The 11,874-nt window shown below is 40.0% G+C and overlaps 3 protein-coding genes across 8 annotated transcripts in view; 2 read left to right on the forward strand and 1 right to left on the reverse strand.

The window, feature by feature from the left end:
• Nucleotides 1-11,874, forward strand: part of LOC123980885 (zinc finger protein 208-like) — an 808,576-nt gene that overhangs the window by 58,242 nt on the left and 738,460 nt on the right. The window lies entirely within an intron of this gene.
• Nucleotides 1,760-6,169, forward strand: LOC123980914 (programmed cell death 1 ligand 1-like). Of its 3 annotated transcripts, none has more exons than XM_046065515.1 (4): nucleotides 1,760-1,909; nucleotides 3,309-3,650; nucleotides 3,816-3,886; nucleotides 5,336-6,169. In XM_046065515.1, the coding sequence occupies exons 1-4, from the start codon at nucleotides 1,861-1,863 to the stop codon at nucleotides 5,747-5,749; spliced, it is 876 nt and encodes a 291-aa protein (XP_045921471.1). In that variant the 5' UTR covers nucleotides 1,760-1,860; the 3' UTR covers nucleotides 5,750-6,169. The 3 variants fall into 3 exon arrangements, with proteins under 3 accessions (XP_045921471.1, XP_045921473.1, XP_045921472.1); XM_046065517.1 differs by having other exon boundaries at nucleotides 5,340-6,169; XM_046065516.1 differs by lacking the exon at nucleotides 5,336-6,169 and having other exon boundaries at nucleotides 3,816-5,246.
• LOC123980920 (coxsackievirus and adenovirus receptor homolog) overlaps nucleotides 10,553-11,874 on the reverse strand; it is a 51,692-nt gene continuing 50,370 nt past the window's right edge. For 2 of the 4 annotated variants that reach the window (XM_046065528.1, XM_046065529.1), the window contains exons 2-3: nucleotides 11,391-11,726; nucleotides 10,553-11,278 (exon numbers count right to left, since the gene is read on the reverse strand). In XM_046065528.1, coding sequence (XP_045921484.1) covers nucleotides 11,073-11,278; nucleotides 11,391-11,726 — 542 coding nt within the window. In that variant the 3' untranslated portion in view covers nucleotides 10,553-11,072. The remainder of the gene's footprint in view (nucleotides 11,279-11,390; nucleotides 11,727-11,874) is intronic. The other 2 variants (XM_046065526.1, XM_046065527.1) reach the window with 1 other exon arrangement.

The raw sequence follows: 11,874 nt of genomic DNA on the forward strand, positions 1-11,874 counted from the left end.
TAAAGAGCTCATAGTACCTTACTACCCCTCCAGAGCACTGCGCTCCCAGAATGCAGGGTTACTTGTGGTTCCTAGAGTCTCCAAAAGTAGACTAGGAGCCAGAGCGTTCAGCTATCAAGCTCCTCTCCTGTGGAGCCAGGTTCCAGTTTGGGTTCAGGAGGCAGACACCATCTCCACATTTAAGAGTAGGCTTAAGACTTTCCTCTTTGATAAAGCTTATAGTTAGGGCTGGCTCAGGTGAGTCCTGAACCATCCCTTAGTTATGCTGCTATAGGCCTAGACTGCCGGGGGATTTCCCATGATGCACTGAGCTCCTCTCTCCTCTACTTTCTCTCCCTCTGTATGCAACCTCATCCCATTATTGCATGTTACTAACACAACTTCTCCCCTTTCTGGTAGTCTTGTGCTTTCTCGTCGCTCTCCTCTCTCCTCCTATCACTTCCTGCAGAAACTGTTTTCATGTGTTTCAACTTATGGAGTAATTGTGTTGTTGACATAAGAGCATAGGTTGTGTTTTCATCAGTGGAGGGGACACTTATTAAGTTGGGTATCTGTGGGCCAGGGGAGGACGGGGACACGTCTGAGGCAACATTTGTGGACACATGTAACTGGAGCACAATGCTTAGTATTTTATAACAAATTTACACATGCAGTTAAAACAATGGCTGTCCATCTGAGTATGTTGAAGTGTCTGTGTGCTCTCTGTCTGCTGTCACTGTGTTCTTCCTACCTCTACCGCCCTCCTCCCTGTCTCTGCTAGGCCTACAGTAGCATCCTTACTGACAATCAGATTATGTTGAACTCTCTCTGATAATGAGGGGTTTCATTTTGACTGAATGTTGAGCTGGTCAGCCCATCTCAGGACCAGGCCGGCCGTCGCCAACTGGGCTAAATGCTTTATATATTTATATAGACTATTAAGTGTTTCCCACAGAATGACAGTATATTTGTTTCTAGACTATTTCTTATTTAACCATTTTAATTGTACTTCTCATTCTCCACCTTTGTAATTTAGTGTTTACTCACTGGCCTCCTTGAATCTGCGGTCTTTGCCTCCACATTTAATATTTCCACACAAGCACACTGCAGACAGAGTTGCCTCTTTCTGTTCTCTCCATGTGTCAGTCAGCCCTGTTGACTCTCACCATCCTCTGTGGTTTAAACAGCACTCGCAGTTTCCACTCGTGTTTCCCTTTTCAGCCGCAGGTGGGTTAGGGTTTTGGTTAATGAAGCAATACAGACTAGTTAAGTTGTGAAGGAATTAACAGTAGATTACTGGCTTAAAGAAAATACTGGAGTAAAGCGTAAAAGTAGGCTTCAGTTTTGATGACTTTTCACTGTGACCATTTGGACTGAACCTTTAAATTTGAAGCAGCAGAAATCAGCTCTGGGATCTTTGTTCATCACACTGGAGACGTTATTATGTGGACTGCATGAAGGTGTGTCTGCTGTCGTATACTGGCGTTTATTCTGAATGACATTTGATGAGATCCATGTGATGGGACTAAATCACATAAAAATGCTTTGATATGTTGTGAAAACAATTACATCAAAGGCATTTATTTACATTATTATTACATTTTTAAATCCATTTCTTATCTTATTTTTACCCTTTAATCCACACTGCAGAAAACAGAAGCCCTGAAGTTTGTCTTGATTCCTTGTCTTCCTGTGAAAGTTGCTCTAGGATCCACCGTGGTGGGTGGAGCACAGCTTTGTGTACAAGGAAGTGCTTCAAACTGACAGACACAGTGACAGAAACACACTCTCTCAGGGTGAAACCATAGTAAATACAGTCAGTGGGTCAATCACAGACAGAGAACAGTTACAGCAGCAGCAGCAGACATCACCTCCTCTCGCATGGATAAGTTCTTGTTCCTGTTGGTCCTTCTGTCTCCAGCAGCTTCTGGTAAAGATGAGATTTTTATTGTCAATAGATTCATGGAGGCAGGAAAGACTTTTAATCAGTGTTATAAAATAATGTCCTCTTGTCCTAGAAAGTCTCCATGTGTTTGTAACAGGGCTGGGCGACTTGTTAAATAGATTATATCAGTTAAAGTGAGATGTGTGGTTGAGATTTCAGTGTTTTCTGCCTAAATCAGAACAAACCTAACGCGCTATCTGGGAATGTTCCCCATAGAAACTTTTTATCTTGCTGCTCGTGTCACTGTGACCTTAGTCAGGATGTGGTTTCACTTTTTGGCTATTTGTTTTTCTTTATTGGCTATTGGCAAGTTTTTGGCTATTTTAATGAGTTTAGTCTGACTTGTAGCTGCTAACTAGCTAAGTTAGTTTTTCACAGTTGCGTTACATAAACAGGGACTTTATTCATGTTCTGTGGCAGCAAACACAACACACAGCCTCTCAGTAACTGTTATACTGCAACCAGAGCTCTTCTACGGCTGACTAAAGTCACGTGACTACCCCTCACATACTGGGGTAGTGCTGGACACAGGGGTGGTGATGCTGCAGTGGATAAGATGCATAACTTTGGTGTGAGAGACCGGGGTTCAATTCCCCGCTGTGACACATCCACCCATGTGTCCCTGAGCAAGACACTTAATTCCTCGTTGCCCCGGAGGGTGTGCGACCTCTGACATATATAGCTAAATGAATAAATGTAAATAACACACACAAGCATTTGTTTGTTCCTCTATCCCTGTGGGGACATCTCATTGACATAATGCATTCTCCAGCCTTTACCCTAACCGTAACCATCACAACGTCACGCCTAACCTGAACCTAATTATAAGATGAAATGACTTAATAGATAACATTTTTACCTTCTTTTAGTCAACAGGCTGTAAACTCACTTGAAGCACACGCCTGTTTTCTCTGTTGCTCGCTTCAGCCACTATTCTGCTTCTTAGCCGCTGTATTGAGTATTGTGCCGAAATGCGGCTCGCCGCGCTGTATGAAAGGCACAGGTCAAAGTTTACGTTTGGAGTTTGGAGTTAGCCAGTAATCTAACTTTACTTTGTTGCGGAGTGATACAGATCTGTGCAAAGGAGTTCAACATCATGGTTGTTGTACACGCTCATTAAAACACTACTTTGAACCAATCAGATCGCTTTGTTTGATCTACCAATTTTATAATGCCATTTAATCACAATGTTGAAGCAGCTTCATGTTTCACAACAACAAGTCTTACAAAATCCTGTAACGTCTCCACAGCTGTGAGTAATTATTGAATGTTCCCATGATCTCAGGTGTGAAGAGGCCTTCTGTTTAAACAAAGATGTTCTCACTGTATCGTCCTGTGGAGTCCTTTTGAAATGTAATTACTTTTTCTCTCTGGATGTTTTTAGATGTGGTACGAGTGAAACCTGGAAATGACGTCATTCTGCCATGTCAGGCTGGTGAAGCCTCCATCAGAGCTGTAGAGTGGAGCAGACCTGACCTGGAGCCAGAGTACGTCCTCTTTTACAGAGATGGACGCTCAGATCCAATCCAGCAGCATCCATCCTTTAAGGACCGGGTGCAGCTGGTGGACAGAGAGCTGAAGGACGGAGACGTGTCTTTAATTCTGAAGAACGTGAGCAGCAACGACGCTGGAACATACGAGTGTCGAGTTGCAACAGAAGGATCAAGACGTAAGAGAGCCGCCATTGAGACTGAGCCAATCAGAATCATCCAGCTGGAGGTTTCAGGTGAGTTTGTGGAGGTCAGTGTGTCTGTGTGCCATGTTGTAGCTGCAGTTTGTTCCATGTTGATTCTGAGAGTCAAACATGAGGAATATAGAAGATATAGAAGAGTAAATGGAGGCTGTTCCACTGTTCACTCATTTCCTGACTAATATGCACTTTGATCTTCAGGGTCCAACAGCGGAGACGTCGAGGAGGGAAACTATAGACTTTACTACGGACTGGGAGCAGCTTTTGTTCTGGTTTGTTCAGCTGCTGTTGTTGGATTGGTTGTTGGCTGGAAATATAAAAAACATACGGACAAGAAAACCAAACCTGATGAAACAGTGAATGAACAGGCCCTCTGACTTGTCATAGATCTGAGGGGAACAGAGAAAGAATGGCTGCTATTGAAGTGACCTAAGCTAGCAGAGAAAGATAGCTGACATGTGGACACATCAGATGGCGCTCCCGCAAATATCAGGTATTTTAAAAACAATCAGAGAGCAGACTATAAAAGTACTTTGTTACAGTAAGGAGAGTAAATGTAGCTGGTTGTTTGCAGCCTCAGCACTGATGTATCACAGGGAGCTTCATGAACAGATTAACCAGCTTTAAACAGAAACACAGCTTCTGATGTCTGAAATGTCAGCAAAACCTGTTGAAACCAGGTGGAAAGAGGTCTGTGTGTCTCAGATCACAGCTAATCATACATTGAATCTCTTTTGTAATTTGATGGTGCCTTATACAAAACCTGAATATATTTAGATGTTTTAAGCTAATGATATTAAAATAATGTAGCCTTTCTATCTACAAAGTAGAGTTACATGATCTGTACAGACGGACATGAAGTCATAAAATAACATGAATAATGCAAAAAGCATGCGTGATGTGTTAAATAAAATGAGGTAGGGACTAGATAAACATTTCTGAATGAATAACTTGCACTCTGCACAAAAGTGCTTACTAAATACTAGTGATACTAAACTGATTACATGTAGATAAAAATATTTATTTATTTATAAAACACAGTTAAAAGTATCTCTATATATGTGCAAAACAAATGAAAAAGACTACACCTGTGGTCAAAGCACCTGATACAACTCAGTAAGTCTGTCTGTACAGAGTTCACTGATTAAGAAATTAACCTCTGAGTATAATTTTATCTACAAAAATGGAATTACATTATATGTACAGAAATAATGTGAATTATAAAAAAATGTTAGATAAAACGAGGTATGGAATTTAAACACATTTCTGAATAAAAACAAGTTCAGTAACAGCTGACTGATATTCAAATTGATTCAAATTTGCTTTATTGGCATGAATGTCAAACAACAATATTGCCAAAGTTTAAAAGATAATACAAAAGAACAATTCTTTTCAAATTAATAAATTAAATAAAATTAAAAATATGAAAATAAAATAAATAAAACAGTAATCGTGTCTGTGTGCTCATTGGTCAGCAGTATGTAGAAGTAATTTTTTATGTATTAATAACAGGACTTTAATGAGTAACTGAAAGAAAAATGAAACAAAAGTCTCTTCAGAAAAACTCTCCTGTCCGGTTCTGATATTTTTACCTCTTCAGTCTGGAACAAAATAAATAGTTTTAAATGGAAACTTGAGCTGTGTTCTTTATGGTTTTGGTCCGTGTTGTTTTCAGGACACATTTAGTTCTGTGATCAGGTCTGTTGCTCCTAATTTATCAGATAGTTTCCCCTCAAGACTGCAGAGAAGTGAGAGGAGCGACAGAGAGAGATTCAGATGGAGGATCAGATCTGGGCTCTGAGCTGATCTCTCAACACAGACTCTCTCCCAACTCATCACATATGGACGCTTGGACCACTTGGCACCACTTTTTACCACCCTGGGTACCCGTTAAGTATCATTTTTGGACCTGTAGGGTCAAGTTGATGTGGCAGGTTGAGTATGGCGGGTGGATTGTGCCACGGATAACCTGCCAAAGGAGACCGTCATGTGACAGCTACGCGTGTGGATCGGCTACTCCGTCGCCAGTGAACAAGCCAAACGTTGATAAGCCCGTCGCCGTCAGGCTTGTTGTTTTTTCTCAAACTTCTTCTTCTTTTTTCTTTTTTTTATTGGAATTAAAAGTGTTGCTGTAAAATTAAATTTTACACAGAAATTTAAAAGGATGGTAATCTAATGGATATAAAATTTATCCAAGATATTAATCAACTTAAACTTAACTTTGTAAATTATGTCAGCTGAGAAGTTTACAGCAGAAACTTGAAAAACTCAATTGTGGGGTTTACTTAATTAAATATTACATTGAGTGTGTTTTTTACATTTATTCATTAATAGACTATAGCTCTAACTTCAAAAATATAACTGGTAATATTTGTAATTTAATTGAGTAGCCTATAGACCATGAAATTATGCTATATTTTTGTATTATAGATATCAGAGACAACTTGAAGCTCTAGCCTCCCATCTTTAATTTTTTAACTGGCATGATGTTTACTTTTGGGTCTATTCTGTTTATTCTATAGTATAGTCTATTAAAATTGTGCTTTTATCATTTACTTTGTGTACCCAACTTTCATTTATAATATAAAAAATAGACAAACACCAAGCTACATGTTTTATTTACATCAATGTTTTCCTCATATTTGATGCTGCCATAAATGTTTTATTTTTCAACAGTTAACCATTTTAAAAACACAGCTTGGGAGGCAGTTTAACTGAGTCACGGTGGCGCTGCAAATTCAAACATTAGAACCAATCAAAAGCATCAGAACAGCAACAAACTTTACTAAACAACTGTGGCTGGAAATGGCAAAGGAAGACATGTACACATGAAATACACGCAAAGCAACAAAATGAATATTATTCAACATATAGCCAAGCTTTTTAAAGAAAATATTCAGATGGCATCTTAAACATTTTCATAAGAAATTGTGATTTAATTACATATTTTACCAGTCGGCCTAACTGTAACAGATAACACTTACATTTATTTTGTGATTAAATTATTTGACTAAATTGCATGTAAGTAGTTCCTCCCCAACACTGCCTGTATGTTTGTCTACAGTTGAACATTAAATGGTGTTCTTGGTATTGAATCATGGGAGCTTTATATTTATATGAGCATTAACAATAAGCTATGCAGAGTGAGAAATTACATTTGTATCGTTGTATAATAGTATGCTGGTTTCTCTCAGTGTAGCATCCCGATGGAAAATGAAGAACTTCACTGAGGGTCTTAAGATTTTAAATTTCAACAACAATGTAATTGCTAAAAAAGAAAGTGCAGACATAATAATATATCTCCTTTAGAATTATATTGATTAGTATCGCATTAGCATGATCAAAATAATCCAAATCATTATGCAGAAATACACATTTAAAATACATTGTTGCCAATAAAATAACCAAAGGCAAATACCCATAACAAATAATAATAATAGAAACTGAATAAGCATGAAACAACTCTGATACTTCAATGATTAATTTTATAAGTAACTGTAGGCCTAATACAACCATTTTCACATTGTGGAGAAGTGAAAGCATTAACGTTATCTTCTTCAGTGGAATTTTATAGGACAGTGAATCCAAACAATAAGCACAACACATGCTATGAACTGTAGGCTACTCCAGAGTTCCCAGTCGCCACAAGAATAAAAGCATTTAACACAGGCTGTACAAAGCATGACTTGAATTTACTCAATAAAGTTAAAATAGGAGTTACACAGACAATGGTGTTTAGTGACGACGTGTGTGTCACACGGTTGTAAGGCGACGTACCTACTTCAGATTTATTTAGTAGGCGTATATTTATACAGGAATTCTAATATACGCCACCAAGTCGCCGCCGGTCTCCCGTCTGCAGCTCCAATCACTCCCATTCAAAAATCCACAGGGCAGGGTAGATTGCTCTTTCTCCTTCTCCTGGTAATCCTCGCTCTGGCACTATCCACCTGCCATAGATTGAGGGTTTTTCTCCCTCCCGCCACTATATGGCACTGCACTGGTACCCGGATGCCGCTGCCGTGGCCTGTAAGTACAGGTGATGATGCACCTGTGTCGGTCTCTCTCTTACCTGGGTTGGGCGTCTCGACAGTGGTCCGGCGGTGTGGTGTGCTGATGCGAGTGCTGTCATGGCCTGTCGGGCAACAGTTTAGCTGGTGGTTAACAGTAGTGATGGACAAATGAAGCTTTTGTGAAGCCAGACGTTTAGAAAATGGGTTCATTACTCGAAGCTTCAGTTACAGTGACCTCTCCTGGCAGGCTAGCTGGTGGACAGGAGGCCTGTAATTACATACTCGCACGCCCCTCGATGAGCAGTGCTGGAGAAACTACTTTACTTTTGTAGAAAAGACCATTAGTTATAAAGCATCTTTGCTTGAATCCCCCTTGGATTTAAAGTATATTTTCTTTGAAAATTCTTTGATGCACACACATTAAGACTGAACATCATGTTCAACTAAAGATTGATGAATGCATTTATTGTGTTATTGAGGAGAGAGTGCTGGGAAATATGGCACAGGTTGGATGTGCTTGTGTAACTATGACAGGGGTGACAGTGCCAGTGAATTAGTGACGTGTCCGTTCGTATCGAGGCTTCGAAGCGTGTGTCGGGTAATACAGGATGATTTTTGTGAAGTATCGAGGCTTGTGTTGGTGACGTATGTGGTGACGTTCGAAGCCTCGCGAGCCGGCCGTACGTGACAGATTCAGGAGACGGTTTGCGGGTTTGGCGTGCGATTCGAAAGGAGCTGCAAAGTGCATCGCACCCTCCTCAACATTTTGTGGACTTTGGAACTTAAACACAATTAGATTTTATCTACAGCTCATTTTAAATGACTAAAAACGTTTATCAACTTATGTCAGAATTGCTTTGATCAAACAGAGAAAAAGAAAGTGTTGACATGTTTTTTTTTTTTTTACTAATAATAATTTTCTAAAGCAGGTAAAATCATCTCCAGAAAAGAAACTGTGGAAGTGTTATTTTTAAATAAAGATGAATAAAATGTTGTCTCTATTATCTAAAGTCACAAACCAAGTTATCACAACACTCTCCCTTGCTTCCACTTTCCTTCTGACTCTGTCATTGTATCATAAAGACAGACACCTTATTAAAAAGCTAATAAGTCATGTATTGGCATCACAAACATCATTCATTAATTTATTCAGTTCAAAGCTTCACACACCAAAGCCATGTTGCCTTTTAATCACTCTGCCTGTTTTTACATTTATTGTCCACTTGATGGCGCAGCAGAGCAAATGAAGCACCGTGAAGCTTCGGCCCATGAGTGAACCAACTGGATGGAAAGCTTCAATGCTTCATGAGGCTTCATCTCGCCATCACTACAGTGAATCACGTGACTGGACCGCGAACCAGTCGGTGATTCATTCAGTAAGTGAAGCAGTTGCGTTACATGTCACGTGAATTCAAAGGCAGCTTTGAAGCAGTGGTTCAATTGGATTGTAGTCCAGGGATTTGAAGCGTGTGTCGAAGCTTCAGTGTCCTAAACCTGTGGAGTCAGCAGGTGGCAGCACATCAGCATCTTCATGGACTTCCTGCACAGAGCTGCAGTGTCGGCAAAAACATTCAATGTTCCACAACTCCACATATTTCATGTTACCACACGTTTCTTATGTTAAGTCAGTGGGTATCTACTTTATTTAATTTGCCATTAAATACATTTATTTGAGCTTTAATTCACTACAGCGGATTTCTTTGTTCATTCACAGCACTGAATGTAAATAAAAACCTGGTTTTAAGCTGTTTGTCAGCTTTATTTCCTGTTTGTGTGTTTTTTGTTGCTGTTAAAGAATTGTATTATCATTATTATCTGTATCACATGAAGGAGTTTGACCGGTTATTTCTGTTGAACTGACTTTGTGTAAGTAAAAGACAGAAACATCCTGCGGTCACATCCGGCAAGTAAACAGAGACTCTTCACATTGAACTCTTGGCTCCTGAAGTTCAGCTTGTTGTGCTTCTGATTAGGCTTTCTTATATTTTAGGACAGAGGCTAAACGCTGACTCATGTGTGCCTGAGGGATCAGCGTATTTTTTTGTTGACGTTCACACTGTGTCCACACGCTGCACTCATGGCTGCTGAGTCATCTGATATCAAGGGACTGTAGATCTCAGATGGGATCAGACTAGAAACCAATATTAAACATTAGAGGAGGGCGTGTTAGACGCTGTGGCCAATCACATCCACTGCTTTCATCCCCTTTAAACACTGGTCTCCATAACATTGTGCTGGTTTCAAATTAAAGGGCACAGCTGACTGTTAGATTATAGATTATACACTCACCGGCCACTTTATTAGGCACACCTTGCTAGTACCAGGTCGGACCCCCTTTTGCCTTTAGAACTGCTTCAATTCTTCATGGCATACATTTAACAAGGTGTTTGAAAGACTTTGGTCCATATTGACATGAAAGCATCACGCAGTTACTGCACACCGATGATGTGAATCTCCCGTTCCACCACATACCAAAGGTGCTCTGTTGGATTAAGATCTGGTGACTGTGGAGGCTGTTGGAGTTCAGTGAACTCATTGTCATGTTCAAGAAACCAGTTTGAGGTGATTTGAGCTTTGTGACATGGTGCATTATCCTGCTGGAAGTAGCCATCAGAGGATGGTACACTGTGGTCATAAAGGGATGGACATGGTCAGCAACAACACTCAGGTAGGCTGTCGTGTTTAAACGATGCTCAGTTGGTACTAAGGGGCCCAAAATGTGCCAAGAAAATATCCCCCACACCATCACACCACCAGCAGCAGCCTGAACCGTTGATACAAGGCAGGATGGATCCATGTTCTCATGTTGTTTACGCCAAATTCTGACCCCTTGTTTTAGGTGAGATTAGAATCTACAGAAAGACTGAACATAAATCCAGCTCCTCTATATTATTAACGACGACTTCATTAAAAAAAAAGGAAACATTTAAATGTAAAAACATATTTATTCACATAATTGAGCTTATACAGGTTACAGTAAAGTGAAGAAAATTCAACCTGTATCACAAGATTGTACACATCTGAAACAAAACAATCATTCTATAATAAACAATAAAGTTTCATCTGATACAGAAAAGACAAATTACGCAATAACATATAGGTTGTGTTGTGTTCAATAAGTGTTTAATTCAAATTGTGGACCCTCGCTCATATCTGTTCGTCCAGAAGAGAAATTAGAAGTAGCAGAGAAGCTGACTGGCTGCAGTGAGTAATGATGGGATTAATGAGAATAAAGGGCTTAATAAACTGTTTATATTGCACACAGTGAAAAACTGTTTTTAGCCTGCTAGCCTGCTGTAGCTCCTGTAGTTTATGTTCAACTTCGACCAAATTCATATTGTGTTGCTGATTCTGTCGAAACTCTCACTGTCTACAGAGGACACTAAAACCAGAGAAGAAGTTACATTTTGTCCTGTTGATATGAAGCTTAATGCATTTACACTAATTAGTAACTGTTCAGGTCACCTGACTTTTCAGGAGGAGGTTTATATGAACAATGTTCTGATGAGTGCTTACGTTTTCTACAGACAAAAACAAAAACAAAAACAACACCAACAACAACAACAAGCAACAAACAAAGAACTGACAGTCCAACTACGATGCTACGAAATCCATCCTTGTTTCCTCCCTCCTTGTTTCCAGCTGTGTGATCTGCAGAGCAGAAAACAGGTTTGACCTATCAGCAAATCTGAACTGCACAAACCCACCTGAGGAGTCTGGACTCTACTAACCCACCTGAGGAGTCTGGACTCTACTAACCCACCTGAGTCTGTAACATTCAGGTCGATCAGGTGCTTGATCTCTTGTCGGGTGTTGGTTACAATCCGACACTCGTATGTTCCAGTGTCGTTGAAGGTGACGTTCTTCAGGACAACAGAAGCGTCTCCGTCCTTCAGCTCTGGATCTCTCAGCTCCACTCGACCATGAAAAGATTCATGCTGGTAGTTTTCATACGGCCGCTCGTTTCGGTAAAAGAACACGTAACCGTCTGACTTCAGGTCAGGTCTGGTCCACTCTAACAGTGTGACGGAGGCATCTCTGAGACCCTGACACAGAAGAGAGACGTCCTGTCCAGGATTCACTTTTATCTCTCGCTGATCTAAAAACAAACACAGAAAAGAAAATCCTGAATTAGTTAGAAAGCAAAACTAGTTTTAAAAGATTCAAGCAGCTCAACAGGAAGGAGATGCTGAAGATTTGTTTGGACGTAAAGTTTGTTCACATAAACTAATTTTAACATCCCAAGA

This window comes from Micropterus dolomieu, linkage group LG12 (assembly GCF_021292245.1).
Source record: "Micropterus dolomieu isolate WLL.071019.BEF.003 ecotype Adirondacks linkage group LG12, ASM2129224v1, whole genome shotgun sequence".
Classification (NCBI taxonomy): domain Eukaryota; kingdom Metazoa; phylum Chordata; class Actinopteri; order Centrarchiformes; family Centrarchidae; genus Micropterus; species Micropterus dolomieu.

Coding starts and splice junctions, on each gene's coding strand:
- LOC123980914 (XM_046065515.1), top strand. CDS start 1,861: ATGGATAAGTTCTTGTTCCTGTTGGTCCTTCTGTCTCCAGCAGCTTCT. Junction 1,910..3,308: donor TCTGTCTCCAGCAGCTTCTG/GTAAAGATGAGA, acceptor GGATGTTTTTAG/ATGTGGTACGAGTGAAACCT. Junction 3,651..3,815: donor CATCCAGCTGGAGGTTTCAG/GTGAGTTTGTGG, acceptor TTTGATCTTCAG/GGTCCAACAGCGGAGACGTC.